This window comes from Phocoena sinus, chromosome 4 (assembly GCF_008692025.1).
Source record: "Phocoena sinus isolate mPhoSin1 chromosome 4, mPhoSin1.pri, whole genome shotgun sequence".
NCBI classification, from domain to species: Eukaryota; Metazoa; Chordata; class Mammalia; order Artiodactyla; family Phocoenidae; genus Phocoena; species Phocoena sinus.
The window spans coordinates 14,929,049-14,951,452 of record NC_045766.1 but is presented as its reverse complement, the minus strand read 5'-3'; the positions used below and the strand labels follow the sequence as shown (position 1 = coordinate 14,951,452).

At 47.2% G+C, this 22,404-nt stretch overlaps 1 protein-coding gene across 2 annotated transcripts in view; it reads right to left on the bottom strand.

Moving 5' to 3' along the window:
- LOC116753531 (inhibitor of carbonic anhydrase) overlaps positions 1-22,404 on the bottom strand; it is a 40,351-nt gene that overhangs the window by 9,488 nt on the left and 8,459 nt on the right. The window contains exons 2-13 of one of the 2 annotated variants that reach the window (XM_032631379.1): positions 21,079-21,251; positions 17,723-17,831; positions 16,745-16,906; positions 15,320-15,467; positions 14,437-14,492; positions 12,309-12,487; positions 10,808-10,979; positions 9,753-9,901; positions 7,643-7,733; positions 6,427-6,483; positions 3,384-3,539; positions 120-261 (exon numbers count right to left, since the gene is read on the bottom strand). In XM_032631379.1, coding sequence (XP_032487270.1) covers positions 120-261; positions 3,384-3,539; positions 6,427-6,483; positions 7,643-7,733; positions 9,753-9,901; positions 10,808-10,979; positions 12,309-12,487; positions 14,437-14,492; positions 15,320-15,467; positions 16,745-16,906; positions 17,723-17,831; positions 21,079-21,251 — 1,594 coding nt within the window. The remainder of the gene's footprint in view (positions 1-119; positions 262-3,383; positions 3,540-6,426; positions 6,484-7,642; positions 7,734-9,752; positions 9,902-10,807; positions 10,980-12,308; positions 12,488-14,436; positions 14,493-15,319; positions 15,468-16,744; positions 16,907-17,722; positions 17,832-21,078; positions 21,252-22,404) is intronic. The other variant, XM_032631380.1, reaches the window with a different exon arrangement.

Below are 22,404 nucleotides of genomic sequence, written 5' to 3'. Positions count from 1 at the left end.
TCTAATTCTGGCTCCTCCTAAATGCAGCACCCAGATGGTGGGATGATGAGAGAGGCGAAAGGGCAGGAAGTTCACCAGGCTGGTGCCAAAGCGAAAGGTGGTGGACAGATGCTACTTGCCTGAGAGCCCCACTCGAGCCGTAGTACCCCTCGTGGCTGTTGGGAGCACACATGTGGGCTGGCGTGCCACTGCCATTGCACAGGGCACAGAGACTGGACGCTGGATCAGACCCAGGGGCACAGCTTTGACTGAAGAATTCATCTGCGCAGAAGGACACGAGAGGTCAGCTCTTCCTGCCTGTGTTGGCAAGAAAGCCTCAGACTTTGTTCCTAAAATTGCCTGAGTGACGTAAAGACACACTCAGGTATTTAGTACCATAAGATTAGAAACAAGAACCTTATGGAATTTTTTTACAAAAGGTTGCAGCTGAAGCAGAGCAAAGGGGGCCTGGCTGAAGCTGGGACAAGGGTCTTTGAGATCACAGCAGTCCCGGTACAGGTTAGTGGTGTGGACGGGTGGACACAGGTTTAACCCTAAGAGAGTGGACAAAATTGGGGGTCCTAGGTGGTTGAACCTGTCCTGTGTGCTTTCCGATCTCTACTGCCCTTGTCCATCTTTACGAGGTCTGCCATCATGACTCAAAGGCCAGGAAGGGGCCCAAGAGGCCCAGCTGCCCACCCCTGTGCTGAGCCCCAGGGCATTGTGGTGAGGAAACCACACAAGCCCCGCCCTCCTGGACCCCAAGTTTCTGTGGTGACAGTCACGACTCAAGTAACCACGCCAGTGAATTTATGTTTCCCTATCATCGTGTTTCCCCACCGTGCTCTGGGAAAAAGAACATGGTTCCACGGCTACAGATAAAGGAACCTGGTGCAGACCTGGGAGTCAGGGAGAGGCCTCAAGTGGAGAGATGGAGAATGAATAGGAATTACCCAAGTGAAGGGCAAAGGGATGAGCTTTCCAGACAGGGAGCAGCATCTGCAAAGGCCTAGGGCAGGAGTTGGGGGAGGGAGCAAACAGCACAGAGAGCTTAATGGAGGCCATTGGTCCTGGACCACCCAGTGGTCCAGTGAGTGGGAGGGGTCAAGGTCCAGACCACATGTGATATTTTACACATTTGTGTATATTTTGTTCTTTATTCGTAGAGAAATGGGGAGCCTCTGACGGGCTTTAGACAATGTTGGGCCAGGGGTCTAGCAGCAGAGTGAGCCAGGACAGATGTGGGGTGTAGGCAGCAGGCTACTGCAGGGGTCCAGGGGACATGAGGGCAGCTTGAAGTAGCACAAAGGGGAGGGAGGAGCTACGTGGAAGGAGGAGAAGCTGATATCACTGGTGATGGACAGGTGTGTGGTGGCTGGCAGATTCAGTTCCAGCTGGGGCCAGTGGATGGACTGTGGGGGGCCTCCACCAAGCTAGGCAGCTCTGGAGCAGGGCCAGGATTGGCAGAGATGATGCATTCCATGTTGTACAGGTTGAGTTTAATGTACTTTTTGAAATACTGGACTAGATAATGTCAAACAAGCAGTTCAATATACATAGGTTTGGAGATCAAGGAGAGATCTGTGCCAGGGACAAAAACTTGACAGTTATCAGCATATTGACACAATAATCGTACAGCAGCAAACATTTATCTAGTGCTTGCTATGTGCCTAGCTTTGTACGTATAATGTTTGCTTAGATCGTCATCTAGGCTATAGGCATGGATGTGAGGGCTTGGGGGTTGAGTTTAGAGTGGGGAAAAAAGTTGCTTTAAGCAACTCAAACATTTATTAACCAGGTTGGGAAAGGGACTTTGTAGGGGTAGGAGAAAAAAGAAGCCAGTGTGTTTTCACAAAAGCCAGGAGATGGTGGTTTAAGGTGATCTGAAGCAGGAAAGGTCATGGAAGCACAGACTGGAGCCCATCCTTCCAGTTGAGCAACATGGAGGTCCCAGTAGCCTTGACCAGAGTTCTCCCTGTGGAACCAGGTGGAGGAGCCAGAGGGCAGTAGGTGCAGCCGTGAGTGGGGTGAGTGGCTGAGACCATGATTTTATGAGGTTTGGCCATAAAGGGGAGAAAGAGAAGGCAGGAGCTGGAGGGGAATGTGGGGAGAGGGAGGGTTTTTAAAGATGGAAGACACTGGGTGCGTTCACATGCTGAAAGAAATTGTTGGACATACCAGAGGAAGAGGTAGTAACTGAGGGTGCAGCTCTGGGGAGGGGCGAGGCAGGGCCCACAGCCAAGTGCAGGTAGGAGGATGGGCTGCGTTGTAGAGGGAGGCTGAGCAGGTGCAGCCAGCAGGAGCCCCCAGCTTTGGTGGTGGGGCATTGATGGGAACCTTCCTGAGGGTTTGAAGTATCTCTTGCAGATGCAGATGAGATCATGTGCTCAGAAAGGGTGATAGGTAGGTAAGCGTGGGATGGAAGTGTACGGACAACTAGGACGTTAGGATAATTATTGGGAAGTGTAGGTGTGGAGCAGAGGAACAGCGGGGGTACTCGTGAGCACCAGAGCAGGGCAGGGGCCACTGGGGTCAGCAGCTGGAGCACCTCCATGGAGTGAACTGCTCTGCCCTGTGACATTCTCCAGCTGTGTTCAGCTGATCAGGTGCAGAGTGCCAAGAGAGCGGGTGACAGGGTTCCCGCAGGGCTCGGATTTGTCAGATGGCTGGGGAAAGCCAGGGAGCAGGAGCCTTTTAGGTATTGGCAAGAGCGTTGTTGAAATGACTAATACGGAAATTTAAGAGAGGTGAGGGTGAAAGTGAAAGCTAAAGCACTCAAAACTTACTGGTGTAAGGTTTTCAATTAAGAAAGCAGCCAATTCAGTTTATGTGGAAAGACAACACATACACACAAACACACACACATATCATACGTGCACCCCTACATCCCACTCTTTTTTTTTTTTTTTTTTTTTTTTTGCGGTACGCGGGCCTCTCACTGTTGTGGCCTCTCCAGTTGCGGAGCATAGGCTCCGGACGCACAGGCTCAGCGGCCATGGCTCACGGGCCTAGCTGCTCCGCGGCACGTGGGATCTTCCCAGACCGGGGCACGAACCCGTGTCCCCTGCATCGGCAGGTGGACTCTCAACCACTGCGCCACCAGGGAAGCCCCCCTATGACCCACTCTTGCTTTGCAACCCAGGTCTCTTCCCTGAGCCAGATTTGAAAGACATAAAGAGTAGCGTATTTCCCTGAGATCTGCCCTTTGGGCCAAACCACTCCCCTCAGAAGCAATGGGAGAGGAGAAAGGGGAGTCCTGCTAAGGAGATGTGAAGCTCACCCACATGGCTGTCCAGACCTTGTCCACACCATCCACTTATGCCATTCATTGAACTGAATTTCTCCCCTACACAGGCACAGGCCCAAGGAAGGGGCTGCCGCACCACCGCTCAGAGCACACTTACCGAATTTACAGGACCCAGTTTGGTTGTATATGAAACCCATCGGGATGTTCCAGCCTGCAGAAGTGCCAACTGCAGTGTGGCAGGACTTCTTGCCTCGCAGAGAATTCCAGGTGAGGTCAGCATCTGACTTCTTGACCACTGCCACGACGTAATAACCTCGCAACAGAGATACCAGGATGCAATTTCAATACCTCCAGGGCCCTCCCAAAATGTACTGCAGAGTTGCTGCCTGCCAGTCTCCCAGGGGAGGGGGAACAGCTTGAAGCCCTCACCTTGCTCTAGTAGATCCTCCCAGTAACCGTCATTGTTAGGTACTCAGCCAAACAGAGCGACTCTACTGCTCTCCAGATATGTCTCCAGGCATACACTCACAAATATTTACACACACACACTTCATACTTTTTCAACAGAATCCTGCCAGTGCATTCTTTTCTGCCAGTGCTTTATACTTCCTCAATGATATATCTTTTTGATTCAGTAGAAATAGATATGGCTGTCTCATTCTATTTATTAGTTGAATCTAAGTTATGTCCACTGTATAGAAGTACAGTGTTTTATAATCCCCCTACTGGTGGGCATTTAAGTTGTGACCCATTTTTCCCTACGAAAAATCACTTACCTAAATAAAGCTTTGTATGGAGTGTGCACCTGCTTAAATATTTCTGTTGAATAGAAGTCCAAAAGAAAGAGCTTTAATGACTTCTTTTTTAAAGTCAAGTCTCTGATTTTCTAGGTTTACAATAATACCATTTTCTAATAATGACAATTTAATCTCTTCCTTTCCCCAATATATTTTTTTAAATATTTTTCTTATCTTTCTGCATTCACTTACAAAATAATGTCAAATATCTTTGGTGGGTGTGGGCATTCTTGTCTTCTTCCTGATTGTTATGGGAACACCATTGATACTTGATGTATTCCTATTGCAGTAGAGTGTAACAGAATCCTGCTTGTTGAGTAAGGCCTAAACTGCAAGGCTGAATTTAGAGACTGGAATCATGGGTAATGTGGTTCACCACCACCACTCCCACCACCCCCAACACACACACCCTGTCTTGCTGTTGTGGATGAGGTATCTATATATTCATGTTTGGAAAATTTGGGAATCAACATGGCAGTGGAAGACCTGCCTCACCAGTTACTAAATGATCTCAGACAAGTCGCTTAGCATCTAGGATCCTAAATTTCTCCTCAGTGAAATGGTAACAGTAATGCTAATATGAGCACACTGTACGTTAGGAATGGGAAGGGGAGGTTACATGGATAGGTTTCCAGCCATATTGCTAATGGCAGAAGCAGTACCAGAGCCCCTTTCTTGGTGAAGCAGATTCTCCTGAGGCCACCGCAGGCTCTTGCCTATCAGACTGGGTTCTATTACGCCATTCCGGCGGCCAAATACTGTTACAGTGCCTTTCTTGAGCTGTAACAATTTCTGCACAAATGGTATTATTTATTGTCATCTGGTGTGTGTGGCTTTGGGATTAACCCCTCTCCATCTCTACTCCAATCTAACTTTCTCCATTACCCTGAACCGTCTTCTAAGCATCCTCATTGACCTACATTTGTATGTCACTGCAGTTTCTGGAAATTTCAATCACTTGTGAATCAATTAGAATTCTTTCTGACTTTATGTATTTTTTAATCAGAACAACGAAATGCCAGCCCTTAGAGTTGAAGACACAGATCCAATTCAGAGAAGACAGAAAGCCGTGAAAGCAGAGGGAAGAGGGACAGTTGACCCCAGGGCTGGGGTCCTGCTGCAAACAAAGGGCAGCTGCTGCAGGGTGAGTGGCTTTGCCCCCCTGAGGCCTTTGTGGAGGCGGGCGGTGCAGGGCTTCAAGACCCCAAGCTTGTGTGCCCGCCCACCTCCTGCAGCTCTCCTGTCTCATAAGAAATTCCAAACCCAGGTGAGCACTTGTTTTCATCTCAAGATCCTCCATCACAATGGTTTTCAAAGCTTAATATGCATCAGAATCATCCTGAGGGCTTGTTAAAACACAGAGCAGCGGCCCCATCCCAGACCCCAGCAGACCTGCAGTCAGACTCAAGAACGCTCACATCTAACAAGTTCTCAGGCGACACTGATGCCGCTGGTCCAGACACCACACTACCTAGAGAACCACTGCTCTAGCCAATGCCCAAGACTAGGTACCTCAGGGACAGACACAGAACCTCTCTGCCCATGTGGAGACACGGATGGGAAAACTCGTCACCTGGTCTCCTAGTCTGAAGAGGAAGTCATTCCCCAGCTATTCAAAGCCAGCCACTAAAAGCTAAAGGGCTGATTTCATCTTCATCCTCCTCCTCTTCAGTAGCAGCATCTATGACTCCCCTCCTCCCCCTCTGAGGCATCCACTGGGCCCCAGAAATGTCAGGAATGGGCTCCTGCCCCAGTGCAGACATGGGTGGCAGTATGTGACAGGGAGCACTGCGGTGGGTCAGGAAGGGCAGGGGTCTCCAGTCACGGCACCTCTGCCCAAACCCAGGTGCAGCCACTTCCCGGCTGTGTGGCCCTGGGCAAGTCACACCGTCCCTGAGCCTCACTTGCCCATGTACGTGATGTGGCCAGCGATGTGCATGTTCTAGAGGATTGCCGAGCAGAGTGAGCAGAAGCAGTCCAAGCAGGAGCCCTCTGTCCGCTGTGACATGCCCCACGACAGACCTGCTCCTTCACGATGGACTGCGGCAGTGTCATCTCTCTCTCTCTTTTTTGTTTAACAACTCTACTAACTTCGGTTTATTTATAAGGCTTTCCTCACCCCCTCCCTGACAACAGACCTTTATCTTTTTTTTTTTTTTTTTTTTTTTGTAGTATGCGGACCTCTCACTGTTGCGGCCTCTCCCGCTGCGGAACACAGGCTCCGGACGTGCAGGCTCAGCGGCCATGGCTCACGGGTCCAGCCGCTCCGCGGCATGTGGGATCTTCCCGGACCGGGTCATGAACCCGTGTCCCCTGCATCGGCAGGCGGACTCTCAACCACTGCACCACCAGGGAAGTCCAGGCCTTTACCTTTGAGCCCCAATGTTACCGATTCTGACTCACCTTCCACAGGTGTGTTCACACACTTAGACCCAAGCTGCTCTTTGCCATCTTGAGACACTAAAAAGAAAAAGAATTGAGGTACAGGACATTAAATTCTCACATTACTCAAGTCCTGACTTTCTCAGTCTCAATAGTCAAGAATAAAATGAGAAACGCTAGCTAAGCAGTTTATCATTGGCCATCAACAAGGCGAGATCCTGCAGTCCTATTTCACCTCCTCTCTCCTGACCTTTGCCACTGGAACATTAGGTGCCCTCCCAGAACATGCCCAACATTCAGGGAATTACAGAGAAAGAAAATGAGATGCTCATTGAAGGGGGTGGGGTGGGGAACAGAAGCCACTGAAGACCTTGACAGAGATCCTTTTGATTTGCTGTGTGATTCTAGGCATGTGGACATTCTTTCCTTCAGAGGTCTGGGCTGTGTAGACAATCCTTGCAGTCATGCTGTGTTGGAGGGGAAGGATCCAGCCCATGGTTCAGAAAGACCTGGTTGCAGTCTTTATTCTACTTTGGACACATCATTCAACTTCCCCAAGCCTTAGTAAAATGGAGATACCACTCTTTACTTCATAGAGTTGTTTTGTTTTGTTTTGAAGGATAACGTATGGTTTCTCACTCACTGCATAGCAGATGAGGCATTTAACAAATAGTGGTGAAATCCGCTTTTCCCCTGGCTGTATTTTTCCAGGTGGATGGATCCCCACAAAGACCATGACCTTGTGGCCCCATCCCTCAATGTCCCAGTGCATCTTGGGTGAGCTAATTTTGGATTAGTAAATTTGGCAAAAGGATCTAGGCACCTGTGGCTCTTTCTTTGTTGAAGAGAATGGGGAGAGGGTGGTTTCGATCTCATCTATGACAGAATGTGTTTTCCCTCTGCCCTCAGCATGCGGTCTGCCAGCAGACCTGTCCTCCTGAATTGGTGGGTGACTCTAACTCAAGGACAATTTGACAAGCCCCATGGCTAGCTCTATGCCATGCCCTCCAATATCACTCTTTCAGTAATAAAGGTTTTATTTTGATTTCTTTCAGCCTAAGTTCCACATCTATATCTTAACTGGTTCTGACTCTGGGGAAGATAGATGTTATCTACTAGCTCCCTACACTCCAGATAACATCTATTGTTATCTCCACACTGAACTAAATTATTTCCTCACCTTTCTGTGTCCATAGCCCAGAGGGAAGAAAACACAGAGACCCTCCCCTCCACTTACAGTAGTTCTCTGCCAGAACAGGTACCAGACCACATTTGCCCGCTGTGTAGATGAAGCCTCCATCCAAGCTCATGGCATCAGCCTCTCCTTTCTGAAGTTAAGAAATAAACCAATAGCACAACAGTGAGGCTGTTATCCTGTCTCACCCTCAGAGGTTTCCATCTCATTGGCTTAATGTCACACGTCCTTGTGATAAACCAACTGGTATATGACCCAGAGCTTCTGCCATGTAAACACAGGGTTTAGAAAACTGGACATGCCTTTAGCCTGTTAACCCAGAAGCAAGCACCCAACCCAGGTCATGCTCCCTGGTCATCTCTGTGCCCTCGCATGAGACCCCATTCTGAGTACTGGACATGCCATCACTACACTTTCTTTGTGACCATTGTCACTCACTCGACAATCAGACTCAGAGTATGTGTCTAATCTGTTTCTATGGAACACGTTTTCTTCCGTATGGCATAGTTCAATTCTGTTCTTATAACCCCATTAGTACTCTACTCTAATTAATAATTCATTAATAATTAACTTATGATTTTAATCAATGAACTTTTCCAACAACAGAGACAAAAAAATGCATACTTATATTCATAGATAAGGTCATCAAGAAACAAACACACAGACACAGGCACTCTTTGCTCTTCCCCTGTTAATTGCTCTTCTAGAAATCTATCTTAAAACAGTAGTAACTATAGAAGCAAAAGCTTATCAAGCCCCTATTATGTGCCAGGCCCTTTTCTAAACACTTTACAATGATTTCCTCATGTACTCCCTCACAGAACCCAGTAAGGTAGGTACTATAATTCTCCCCCTTTTATACCTTAGTTAACTGAAGCAGAGAGAAGCTAAGTAATGTATCCAATAGATGGTCACTAAGACTTAGGTAGTTTAATTCCTTAGCTTCTGCTCATAACCACTATGGAATGCGTCAGCCTCCAGGATCTGACTAATCCAAAGGACACATCCCTAAATACTATTCTAGGTATGTTTTTTTCATCCACAAAATGGGTGAAAAATCTACCTCATAGGCTCATTATGAGGAATAAATGAGTTAATACAAGTTAAGAGCTCATACATATGCATGGCACATAGTAAGTAACTCCAGACATATTCACTGTCATTAATATTAAAGATATACTTAGAAATATGGATGGGTATAGAACAAAAATGTTCAATCCTATATTATTTATAACAGCAAAGGATTTGGAAATCATTCAGATATAGACATTTAGAAATTGGTTGAATAAATATCTGGTGGACTGTTATGCAGCCATTAAGAACATTTTAAATGAATACTTCATCACCTAAAAAGTGCACCAATTGTGCTCAAGAATTGAAATCATAATAACAACTGTTAACATTTATAGACTGCTTATTATATGCCAGGCAATGTTACAAGCGCTCAACTTCATTTAATTCTTATAATTGACAAATTTAGGAGACTGTATAAATAGCAAGACTTTAATCTTAGAAATTGGTCCCAGGGACGTTTACCAAAATTAGATCTTCTTTCTTAAGAAAAATTGTAGTCTCCTAAGCTTGTCATTTTTTCAATCTCTTATTTATAAATTTTTTTCTAATCTCAAAAATATTGTCTGCTCATAGAGAAAATGGACAGTTGATACCAACACAACATCATAACTCAGAAATTATGTGGTGCTGATTTCTAAGTTAGGAAGTTGTAAATGATATCATTTATTTTTCATTTCTCTTCCAGCATGTAATAATTTTATCCCCAGAAAAAAAAACCTGAACCTGTCCAGAGAACTGAAAAGGTTGATTTGCTTTCCCAATCCACAGGGGTGTCACCCAGCTTCCTAGGCAGGACCCCTCAGAGCTCCCTGGGCTCCAGAGCTGAGCTCCTAAGCAGTCTGGGTCCTGGGCTGCTCTGTGTTTCCGCCGGCCCCCGAGCGGGAGGGGCCTGTGGGAGCAGCGGGGTGTGGCTTTGGAGAGTTGGGGGTGGGGGGTGGGGGAAGGCAGCACGTAACAGGTGCGTCTCAGCCTCACAGCTGATGGGAAGACATCTGGGAAGGGGGCTTCACCGCCAGACTGCAGAAGCGCTGCGTGTCTGAGTGTCAGAGCCCAACTGCAGGAACGGGGCCCTCCTTACCGCGACGGCGGCGATGCAACCCTCGGTGGTCTCCTCCGCGGTGCACTTCAAGATGCCACCGCTCAGGGCACTCCACTCGTCACACTTGGCTTTCTCATGCTGGCCCACTGCGCACCACATCACCCTCTGGGGGTCTTCTGTCCCTAGGTCTGGTGGAGAAGAGCCAGGGATCCAAAGGAAGCCCCCAGATGGGGGAGGGGGGGGGGCGGTTAGCGCCACTGTCTTACGAGCGGCTGCCCAACAGCAGAGTTGGCAGCAGTGTCTCATGCCCATGTCACCGCTCATTGCTTCCTATCACCTCCCAGAAGAAATAGTGAACTCGGTTCCCAGAAAGAGCAGTGAAGGCAGAGCCAGCACCCTCTTGACCTCCCCTACTCAGACGTCACCACCCCAGGGGAGGCCTCTCTGAGCACCAGCCTGGCTCAGGGCCTTCTGGGGTTTTCTCTTCCACGATGGGGTTCTCCCACCGAGGGAGCATCCCCTAGTTGGAAGCCAGTGTCATTTGTTCTGGGTGGGCCTGCTTGCTCTGACGCCCACATCAATCTCAGTGGCTTTGGTAGATGCTCCATAACTACTGGTTAACTAAATGAAGGGGGAAAAAAAAAGGAAAGAAGGAAGGAAGGAAGAAATAAACCATGGGGATCCAAGGGAAAGCAGGCACTGGATTAAAACCCTCTGAAATTCTAGCTGTGCTCCTGGTGGTGGCAGAGGCTGTGTTCCCACTGCAGTTTAGGATGGGCTATTTTCCCTGTCAAACAGACCTACTGCAGGGTGGGGCAACGCTGGTTCACACAAGGGAGCCAGGACCATCATTACTTCAAGTTGCCTACAATCTGAAGGTCTTTCAAAGCCTTTTGTGACCCCCCTAATTCAGGCCTTTTCCCCAGATCAGCAGAAAATCCTTGCATGAACCCAATGCAGGTGGTAGTTCCCTTGGACCCTGCAGCCCAGTGAAGGTTGGGTGAGGTGAGGCTTGTGGGCACCAGGAAAACCTCCATGGCCACACCCTGCCCCATGTCCAAGCTCTCCAGGTTCCCCCGCAGGACCTTACACACCACTCATTAGATGCTGGATGGCAGAAAAATACTCGTATCCCAGGTATAGCTTGGCGTCCATCTTAGGTGGGACTCTTAAAAACCCAAGGGCGGCGTCCGTAAACAGCAGGTCCTTTCCATGAGGAGAGCCAAAGAGCTGGAATTCTGCTGACTTGTCTTTTCCAAAATTCTCCTGTTCAAAGGATAAAAGAAACAGTGAAGGAAGGAGGCTAGCATAAGGAAGTAAAGGAGAAACAAACCCCAAACCAGACAAGGAGAGCAGCGAGCGAGAGAAATATGAGTGCCTGAGAGTAAAGACCATGCCAAGGCCCTCCAAAGTCCCTGTGGCTCATGGGGTTCTCAAATCTTCTCCAGTAAATCCCAGCTTGTCTGCTTTGTGGGCCTCAGGGAGACTGCCAGGGGCTGCCCCCAGGTCTGCATAAAGGGTAATTGTCACCATGGGCCAGGCAGCTGCCCCTCTCCTATGCTGCATTCCCATGGGGCAGTCAGTGATGGTGGCCTTGTTGCTGGCCATCTGATTGCCCCAAGTGGCTCCAGTGGGCTTCATCCTGGAGCGGGTGCTGATCCAGGACCATCAAGCCTGGAGATCAGAAGTCCTGGGCGCGTCTGCCACCCCAAGCCTGCCACTGAAGGCCTTCAAGCAGTCCCTTCCTCTTTCTGGCACCCCCAAAAAGCGAAGGGCCCTTTGCGTATAACTCCCACTGACTGGCCCAAAGCCATTCCTGATGGTAGCTGACGGTAACACCTACCCACATGCTCTTTGCGACGTCTGTCTGCTTTTTGCTTTTGCAGTGGCTCTGCATGTTGCCTTCTCTGGCAAACCCCACATTTCCTTGGGGTGCCCACAGCTTACCCCGGGGCCCAGGAACCTTTCCAGATACGCCCTGCAAGTCAGTCCCTTCAAAGTACATAATCCATGTCCCCAAGGTTGTGCCCTCTGGTGATTATCTGTGTGTATAATGTGCTCACTGTATCTTCCACAGTCGTCTGTGAGTGACCCAAGGGCAGGTCTGTGTCTAGTTCATCTCTGACCGCCCAGTGCTGAGCAGAGGGTGCTGACAGAGATGGGACAGGTGACCGGATGAGGGCGGGCTGGGAGAGAGGGCCACCAGCGCAGGACACAGAATGCTCACAGCCGGGAACCTGCCGCTGAGGGGTCCCCACCAATGGGATAAGAGGGGAGCACCTCATGGAGGAACGGCACCTGCATTGTAGCCTGAGGACCTCTTTACAACTGAGAAGAATAAATTGGGGCAACAAGGGGCTTCTGTGCAGTCTTTGGCCCATGGCGTTGAGGATGCCAAGGGAGGGAGTTTTATGGCCACTGCTGCCCATCACGTATCCAGACCGAGTGTTATCAGTGAAGCGGAGGACATGTGGCATGGTTCCCGCTGTGCTGGACACCCACGACTTCCACAGTGGCTAGAAGGGAGTCAACGAGAGTGCCCCAAATCCAAGCAGGGACCCCTATGCAGGAGGGGAGGATGGTGGGTGGGGCTACCTGGGCCAGGTTGAGAAGCTCCCAGATCAGGTCCTCCTTGCCGCCCATGCTTCGTGCCACGACAGCGTGGGAAGGGACCCGGGCCAGGTGGCACCTCTCGTACTCGTCCACAGGCCCCCGGGTGTTGTCCCTGCAGAGCAGCTCATACTCGTCCCTGTCAGCCTTGTCAGCCAGGTTCTCTGTGGAGGGAAGCCCACATGAGCCGTCGGCAGGCAGAGAAGGAGGTGTGGTCCCTGCCCCTCCCTGTATCCCAGATTGTTTGGGGATTTGTTGAAATAACTTTCTAAGCCCAAGACGGAGCTGCTCCTGCCTGGGAGGCCACGTCACCACCGAAACTTAGATAACTTCCTGTGCCTGTAAATGTTCTGCTTGACCAGAAACGCAGTCTATCCAGTCAGCCAGGCCCCCAGTGCCAAGCCAACTCTGGGTCTATACTTCCTTCCTTCTTCCTTCTCACCCTTGGCAATGTGGCCCCAGCCAATCAGATATTATCTATTTTTCTCTTAGTTGTTCTTTATCCTATCAAAGCTTCCTGCCTTCTGCCCTATTTTGCAGTTCTCTGAATGGAGACTGCCCACTTCAAGAAGTGTTGAAGTTTGTATCACTTAAACTGTCTTCTTTAATCATTTTTTAACAGCCTAAGGAGGACTAAAAGAGAATCTTTTCCAAATACATTTTATACAGGTGAGGATGCTGAGCCCTCAGGAGATGAAATGACACGTTCTCACCGCAGAGAGACCTAGGGCTGGGAGGCATGCTTAGCCCAAGGCTCTGCGAACAAGGATGGTGACAGCAAATGTTTTCTGAGCGCTCACAGCACACCAAAGACTGACCTGAAGGCTCTCCATGCTCTGTCTCGTTTAATCCTCATAACAACTGGGGGAGGCTGCTAGATTATCCAGATTATCCTATTCTAGAGATGAGGACTGAGGCTAAGAGGGTTAAGGGAACTCATCAAAGTCTGAGTTAGTCTGTGGCTGACACAGCGCCAAGCTAGGACAATGAAACTCAGAAACTTCTGCTTAAAAGACAATGAGGGATCTTATATAATAGTGGACATGTGACTTTCAGCAAAGGGAAATTGGGATGGTCTTGGACAATTGGTTGTTTTCAGAAAGTGAGGATGTTTTTAGTTCTCCAGGGTGAGCATTAGAAGATGCTACCCATTGGCCTAACTGTGCCAACTTGAGCAGCCAGAGGAAATAACAATGACGGCTATCGGGAAAAACTTGATTCTGGGAGACAAAACCCATAGATGACACCACTAATTAAAATTATTGATGATAAGATACACATGAATTGCCAAAATGCTAGCAAACCAGGTCAGTGGGTGATAATGAGGGGACAGTGAATTGTGAACAGCTGAGCAAGGGAACAAAGCCACTACACTTCTGCTCCATGTCAGGGAAAGACAACAGGCTGCGAGGAACCAAGGCCCCTGGAAAAAGTGAGGGCTCAAAATTCTCCTTGAGGTGGCAGACACATTTTAAAAAATGAACCTAGCATAAAATACACCTCTCTTGTTTAAATATCCTAAGTGATACAAGTGTGTTTTGTATCTAATAGAAATTTAATTGGTTATAAAACCCAGAATCTGTAAACTGAACTTGTCTGAAATATTATTTTGTTTGTTTGTTTCTGATAAACTGCCCAAAACTCTGGAAGGTTTTTTTTTTTTTAACATAGAAATACATCTTTGTCCATGGTAGTAATGCTTTTGCAACAGATTTAATTATAGATGTGCTAATAAGTTCTGAAATCATTATAATAATCTGTGTTTGTTTAAGGTGATTAAAGCATTTAGGAGCCCTTCATAATGAAGTATTCAGGAGAAAGTGATTAGATTGGAAACTGGTATTCCAGTGACTAAGAGAATCTGATTATTAAAACTTGTTTTATTAGTTGGTGAGTAATGCTTAAATGCTCAGATTTGTTTGGTAGATTTATAGACTGAACAAACTGATCACTAAACAAAGTACAAATAGTGGAAGTGTTTTTTATACAGAAACTCTCCTATTTCATTAAGATCTTAGCACCACCCATCTCTAGATGTAAGGCGGCTCAGGAAGGAATGCCTTCCTCTGGCCAGAGGGTGGCCCGCAGGATTCTTCCTCCGTCCGGCACTTACCAAACACCGTCATGTGCCTCACGAAGCTCACATCCCCCACACTGTCCTGAAGACACCTGAGGACCAGGACAGCTGTGGTCAGGCACTGTCCACAGCACAGTCTCGCCCCTCCCCCAGTACCCCCCTCCCCAGGCTCTGCCCCGGGCCACTGGCTAACAGGGCTTCACCCACAGTTTCCCAGGCTTCAGTCCGTCCTCACAGAGGTGATGGCCCTGTCTGAAGACCCTTTGAATCCCCACAGCCAAGCCCAGGTCTGAAGCAAGCAGGAGCCCCCTAAGCTACATCCCAGGCAACTCTGGGGAGGGAGGCTGCAAAAGAGGGACCCACCACCTTCCTCTTCGAAGGCAGCCAAAAGCAACAGATTAAAAAAAAAAAAAAAAAAAAAAAAAGGTTTAAAGCCTTTTACATAGAGGTTAAAAACTCTAGACAGGCTTGGACTCCCGGCCAGTTTTGCTCTGGTTTTGAGCAGCAGCTATGTCTCTTGCAGGGCGTGGAGTATGGAGAGGTGCCTGCAGGCAGGGGGCTGAGTGGGAGGTGGGGAGAAGCAGCATGCACCCCTGACACAGAGATACTCAGGTAGAGAGAAGCAGCTGGTGTGGGGGAGGGTTCCCAGCCCTTGGCCCAGCTGGGAGTCCAAGCCTGTGTCCATGGATCCCAGAGACCTCCCTGGTCCAGACCCCTCCATCTGGGGAGATGAGCGGGGCTCCCCCACAGAAGACTGCCCCTGAGGACGGGCAGGAACGAGGGTGGGCCGTGGGAGGCACTCGAGACCCTGTGTTTCACACCGACACTCTAGGTGGTCTGGGGCAGGCCCCGTCCACTCCCTGTGCCTTAGTTTCCCCATCATCAGAGTGAGGCAGAGGAGCAAGGGGGCCCCACTCACTTGAAGGCCCCCGAGTAGCCGAAGTACGGTTCATGGGAGTTGCAGGCGCACTTGTCGGTCCCCTTCCCCGCACACAGTTGGCACAGTTTGGGGAAGGCCGTCTGATCCGCACAGGGGACGCAGCTGCCCGCGAAGAACTTAGCCGCTACTGCTCAACATGGAGACACACGGACCTCAGGGCATGAGCTGCCAGGGCCCCTTGGTCGTGCATGCATGTGTGTGTGTGTGTGTGTGTGTGTGTGTGTGTGTGTGTGTGTGTCCGTATGTGAGAGCCCAGAGGTCTGCATGCACTGCCTGGGACTGTCATGAGGAAGTGGGTGTGTAGAGGTGGCCGACAGTGCCCGGGTCTGAGGGCGTGGCTGGCTCACGCGTGGTCCCGGGGCTCCAGCCGAAGAGAAGCTTCCCAGCCTGTCCCCTGCAGGGCGCAAAAACTGCTGAGCTGCACTGACCCAAGCTGCAGCCCCAGCACCACTCACCTGGTTAGCTCACCAACACGGAGGCTCGGGGGTGGTGGGGGAGGCCGCAGGACTCTAAACACGCAGGAACCCCCGACAGCCCTTCCTTATCTCAGGACGTGGTCCCACACACCCCTCTCCGCTTCTGATCCAGGGTCTGTGGTGGCTCCTGGGGATCCCTCTTCCAGGAACTCATGGGAGGGGGTTGGATTAACTTGCCTCATGGGTGCGGGGGTGTGCCAACAGCCGCATCATAACCGCCCAGACAGACGTCCCACAGCGTCTGACACCGGGGCAAGCAGGAACCCCAAGAAAGTGCAAACATGGCCAGAGCTGTGGCCCAGGCTGCAGCACCCCATCTGACCTCTGCAGCCCCAAACACAGGTGAAACATAAATGCTGCAGAGTTGGCAGGGCTCAAAAAGACACACTTTGGCAGAGCACAGAAAATTTGGCTGTCATCTTTCAGGGGCTGAAAAGGCACCCTAGGCTCACCATGGCTCATCGGAACTGAACAAGAGACTGGAGTACACAAAAAATCATAGCTCTGGTCCACTCATCCCCTCTTGCCTTCATCCCAAGCCCTCACCCACAGCACTGAGGCCTGACTGCTGGCGGTAGAGCGATCATCCCCAGTGAGCCTTCCTGGGCAGCTGGAAGGCAGTTCCCCTTTCTCATCAGCCTCCACGATGGCCCTTATCAAGCCAAACTGCTGGGATTACCGTGAATGTGGGGCTGCCAGGAGCTCAGAGACCGGGGTTCCTTTGCTGAGAGAAGGAAAGGCTCAGCTGCCAGTTCCCAAGGCTCGCTGGTGCAGCAAACCCAGACAGCACACGTTTAAAGCATGTTGTCCGCATCTTGGAGTTTATGAAACCTGTACGCCTGTTAGTGTTCGTAAGGCCCCGATAGAATCCACGTGGGTGCTGGGAGTAGGAGCCCTGCCTCAGCGTACCCCGTCCCAGCCAGCTTACCTTTTTCAACCAAGTCAGAGGAAAGAAGTATCCCGATGGGGATGTTCCACCCAGGAGACCATCCCAGGCCTGTGTGGCAGGACTTCTTGCCTTGGAGCTGGTTCAGCTGGAAATCGCTGCCCTTCTTCACCACGGCTACAACATAATGGTGAGTCTGTGGATCTGAAAAGGAGCAGAGAAAGAAGGGCCAAAGGAAGTTGCCACGTCATTGCCACTCATCTTCCAGAGTGTGTGCAATGGAACTTGGGAGGATCCGAGGACCTGCAACATCTCCTGGTAAGCAGGCAGAAAAGGAAAGGGAAAGGCCCTTGATTGACAGAAGAAAGGAAACTGCCCCTCTTCAAGGCAATACACTTGAGTTCTTTTTCTGCACCAGCTATCACAGGGCCTGCAGCTCCCAGTCATTGAGATTTACTGTTTCTCCCCACGGGCTCTTCTCCCTTCTCTGTCTGCAGCCTGGGCACGAAGATGAAGGTGTGGGGGGAAGGTATGGAGGGCATCTCCAGGGTTTTGCCAGGGCCCTGCAAGCTGGACTCAAATTGAGACAGACCATGCTCACGCACACACTGGTGACACCCATGGACAAGTATGGCAGGCACCCCATTCTTCGCCTCCCCAAACCCCATTCTTCAAACTGTGTTCTCTAGCACCTGCAGAGGACTTGGCACACGGAGAGGCTGTCCAGATCTGTGTGTCTCCAGAGATGGGCGACCCCACCGGGCGGGCAGTGGACTCTGGACAACATGTCCGCTGTCACTCAGCGGCACAAGCAGCATTCCCATCAGGATGCTCAGAGTTCACAGCTTCCCAGAAAGAGCCAAGATCCCAGCCCCCATGAGTTAGCAGAGGTAACAGCCTCTCACAGTCTAAAGAACTCCAGCAGCTTTGTTCCCTGCAAGTGTAATGCCAACAGAGTCCCTGCCTCCTGCTGTGGCTGCTGTGTCAGAACAGAGACCTGGGTCCCCACGGAAGACGCACCATCTTTTGACCCGTAGAATTCTGCCACGACGGGCTTCAGGTTGTAGGGGGCCAGGCCTGCCTCAAACACCAAACCTCCATCAACGGTCACAGCATCTGCTTTGTTTGCCTGAAAGAGAAAAGGCCAGACATGAATGAAGCCCCTCACCTCTGAGGAAGACTCACTTAACCCTCTGCCAGGGACACTTGACAAGTATCGCCATGGATACTTGGTATGGCTCAGACCTCCTCCGCCCCCCTAGTGTTGGCTCAAAAGCCTTCTCAGTGAGCCTTTCTCCAACTGTGCTCTTAAAACTACCACCTCATAAATGCTGGGAGCCCTCTGTTTCTCTCCTGAGCCCTTATCAACCATCTGACAAACCTTTATTTATTGTTTGTCCTCCCCTTTGAAATGCAGGCTCTTCCAAGGTGGGGATGTTACTGTGTTGTTTTATCCCGCCAAATCCCAGCACCGACTGCCAGTAGGTGTCCAATAAATGTTGAATTGAGTGAATGAGTTGTAGAATATTTCCACCCATAAGAAGTCATGGTTTGCACTCTTGAGTCTGGATTCCCTCTTCAAGGATCTCTCAGCCAAGAATTCCTTCCTCCCTGAGAGAAGCAGTAACTTCACAGCCTCTTCTCAAAAATGAGGTTGGATTATTCCCTACCCCTCATTTCCTCATGGAAATCTTTTTTTTTCAACTGGAAGTCTGTACCTCTCAATTTCCCCCACCTATATCTTTCCTCCTCCTACCCATCTTCCCTCTGGCAACCACCCGTTCTCTGTATCTATGACTCTGTTTCTGTTTTGTTATATTTGTTCATTTGTTTTGTCTTTTAGATTCCACATATAAGTGAAATCATATAGCATTTGTCCTTTCTCTGTCTGACTTATTCCACTTAGTATAATACCCTCTGGGGCCACCCATGTTGTCACAAATGGCAAGATTTCACTCTTTTTTATGGGTAATATTCCATTGTATATATACACCACATCTTCTTTACCCATTCATCTACTGATGGACACTGAGGTTGCTTTTGTATCTTGGCTATTGTAAATAGTGCTTTTTATTCATTTCTTAATTGACATTTAAAGTAATTTAGCTTTTTATAAATTTAATACTACATTTCTGTATACTTGCCTCCCTTTACTCCATCTCATTTTTTCTTACATATATTTTACAATGTGTATTCATATATAATTATATGTATACATATGTATATACATGTATCAAATTAGTATTCTGTTGGTTGCATGTATCAGAAACCAATTTAAGAAAAGGAGGGATTTAGTATAAAGGTAAAAGACAAGAAGGCCACTAGGCCTTGTGAACACCATCAAGGTCAGAAGCAACAAGAACAGGTTTCAGTCCATCCCCATGGGCTCCAGCTCATGACTGAGGTTCTAGATGGTTCTCAGTCTTTCCTGCTTTGCACACATCTTCCCCCTCCTGACCACCTCCTCCTCAAGTTCCAGTATCAGATGCAAAGACAATAGTCTTACAGATATCTCTTAACCAGGTCCCACAATTGCATAAGGTCATATATAAATATGAATGAATTAGAGAAAATAAATAAAGTTTGTGTACATCTTTATGACCCTTACTGAATATTTCCAAATTTTTCTCCAGAAATGATGTAGAAATTTATTATTTCTAATGCCCATAGCAATGCATACCAATTTCAAGCAAAACTACTGGCAAGAAATACTATCATTTAAGAAATGTTATCACATTACGAGATATAAACTGCCACCTTAAGGTGGTTTTATTTGCATCCTTTGATTATTATAAAGGATGAACATTTTCCCTTCCTTACTTTTATCGTCTATTAGTTGTCATTTCTGTGAGTAGTTTGTTTATAGCTTGTTATTCTTAAGCATTTCTAATACATTTAAATGACATCTTTACATAGCTTTTACACTACACTGTTTCGTTATAGCTGATGTGAATATATTTTTCTGTATGCTTAGGGCTTTAATCTTTTTCCTTTGTCAGAGACTTAAAATTTTTACATTTCCAAATTTGTCTACTTCTGTGATTTATCTTTTCATATCTATCTACATTAGTCAAATTGAGTCAAGCTGGGAGTTTATTTTGGTAAATAGATTAAAAATCTCACTTGATTTTATTTCTAAATGGCTATCCAGTTGTCCAACTAAAGAATCCTTTCTCAGACATTTGTTTGGAAAGTATGCCTTATCATACAATATCTAAATCTATGTGTATATAACCATTAAGCCTAGGACCAGACTGCCTTAGTGTTGGACATTCATCATAGTTTGCATCTACATCATATCATGTAGATAATTAGACAGATGGATGTATGTATAGAAAGCTCGGAATATGTCTGAATTTTGTTCTCTTCCAGATCTTCTACATCTGTCCGAGGACCCTGTTCTTTGTAATGCTGTTATTAAACATGTTATAGTTTCAGGCAGGCCTCAGCTACTCCCCAGCTCATTTTATTTTTCATAATACTGTTTTATATTCTCACCCACACTTCTTCTTAAGAATTGTAAACTCATTTTACTGACTTTTTAAATTTTATAATATAATTTTGATAACAATTATATTAAATTTATGAATTAACTTTGGGAAAATGTGCACATATATGAAGTTTAGTCTTCCTGTCTGGGAATATGGCATATGTTTTAATTTATTAATAAGTACTGTTCATTTGTCTCAGACTTTTGTATTACATTTATAATAATCTTACGGATCTCTCATATGATTTTTTCCCTGCAACATTTTTCTGTATATCATTTTAAATGTAAATGAGATCACAATTTGGGGTTATTTTTCCCCAACTAGTGACTGTTGATATATGAAAATGACATTAATTGTGATATATTTATCTTTTACCAAACTAATTTTTTCATTAATAATTATGGTAACATTTCTCTTGATTCCATTGTACTTTCTAGGCATGCAAGCATCTGAAAATATTGATATTTTGTTTGTTTCTATCTCATATGTATTTTATATCATTGCATTACTAGGAAATTCCAAAAACAATATTAAGTAATAATAGTGATACTACAGCTTCTTGTTTATTTCTGAGTCTTTATAGATTTCTCTTTCAGTGCAATTCTGGCTTTGCTTTACCGTGACCATTTTCACTGAATCCTTCTCTATCAGTTGTTTAATTATTATTATTGTTGTTTTCACTATTAATGAATGTTGAGCACCTATATTTTCATCTACACATAGTCTCTGTACTTTCAAGTCTTTAGCTTATTTCTTTCTCCTCTAAAGCATGGTCTAGTTCCTTGGGGGAGAAAGTTGTTCTGAAGCAATAAACTATAACAAGTACAAAAAAAGAAGGAGAAAGTATGGATTTTCTTCCACTCTTCTTAGGCAGCAGTGACTTACCACAATGGCCTTGATGCACTCAAGGTAAGAGGTTCTCTTCACACAGGTGACGTGAGGACCATCCACTGAAAGGACATTATTCATGTTGTCACGGAAGCTGTAGCACTTATTGGCCTCATGACTTGAGACAGTGCACCATCTCACAGTTTTTTCAGGGGCAGCCAGACACAGCCCTACGGGAGACAGGCCAGGGGTGTAAGTGACCCACAGCACTTACCTTTCTCTGCTGTAAGAAGAAGGTAAAGACAAAGTCAAGGGTTGGCTGAGAGGGGTAGACACAAATTGGACTGGCTGCCTGGCCCACATAAATTCTCAGGTCCCATTTCTCTGGTTGTGCCTTTTCCCTTGGAGAAAAAAGCCAAAGCATCCCCCAAAAGTTAAATACAGAATTATCATATGACCCAGAAATTCCACTCATAAGTATATACCCAAAAGAATTGAAAACAGATACTCAAATACATATATACAAATATTCAGAGCAGCACTTTTCACAATGGTCAAAAAAGGTGGAAACAACCCAAGTGCACAGCAATGAATGAATTGATAAGCAAAATATAGTACATCCACAAAATGGAATATAATCTACCGTAAAAAGAGTAAAGTACTGCTACATGCTACAGCACTGATAAAGCTCAAAAATAATACGTTAAATGAAAGAAGCCAGACACAAGAGGCCACACATTATATGACTCCATTTATATGAAATATCTAGAATAAGTAAATCTATAGAGGCAGAAAGCAAATTGGTGGTGGCCAGGGGCTGGGGAAGAGGAGGATGGGTACAGGATGCTCTCTTGGGGTGTTGGAACTATGGTGGAACTAGATAGAGGTGGTAGTTGCATAACCCTGTGAACATACTAAATACCACTGAATTGTATACTTTTAAATGATTAATTTCATTTTAGTGAATTTCACACCAAAAAAGAAAATAGCATTATGGGAAGGAAGATTTGGGCCTAATGATTTAATCTTTGTCTTGGCATTAGATACTCTAACCTTACATGGTAGTAACTGCTGGGGCATTAAAATCAGTGTCTGTTCATTTCACTGGCACTTTAGGCTGTAGTAATTAGTGTTAACAATAATGCAAAGGCAAAATGCTGTTTACAGAACTGTGGTATTTGAGCAAAATGTCATCCTAGATGAAATCTAGCAGATGAAAGTAACAGCAGTCACAGCTATGAATTTTTGAGGAGGCCCTGTGTGTCAGGCAGTGGGCCAGGCACATGACCCTCCTCGGATGCCCACAATTGTCCTGCTGGTTAAATACTGGTGTTCCCATTTTGTAGATGAGTTTAAACAAGCAAACAAAAAAAACTGTCAGAG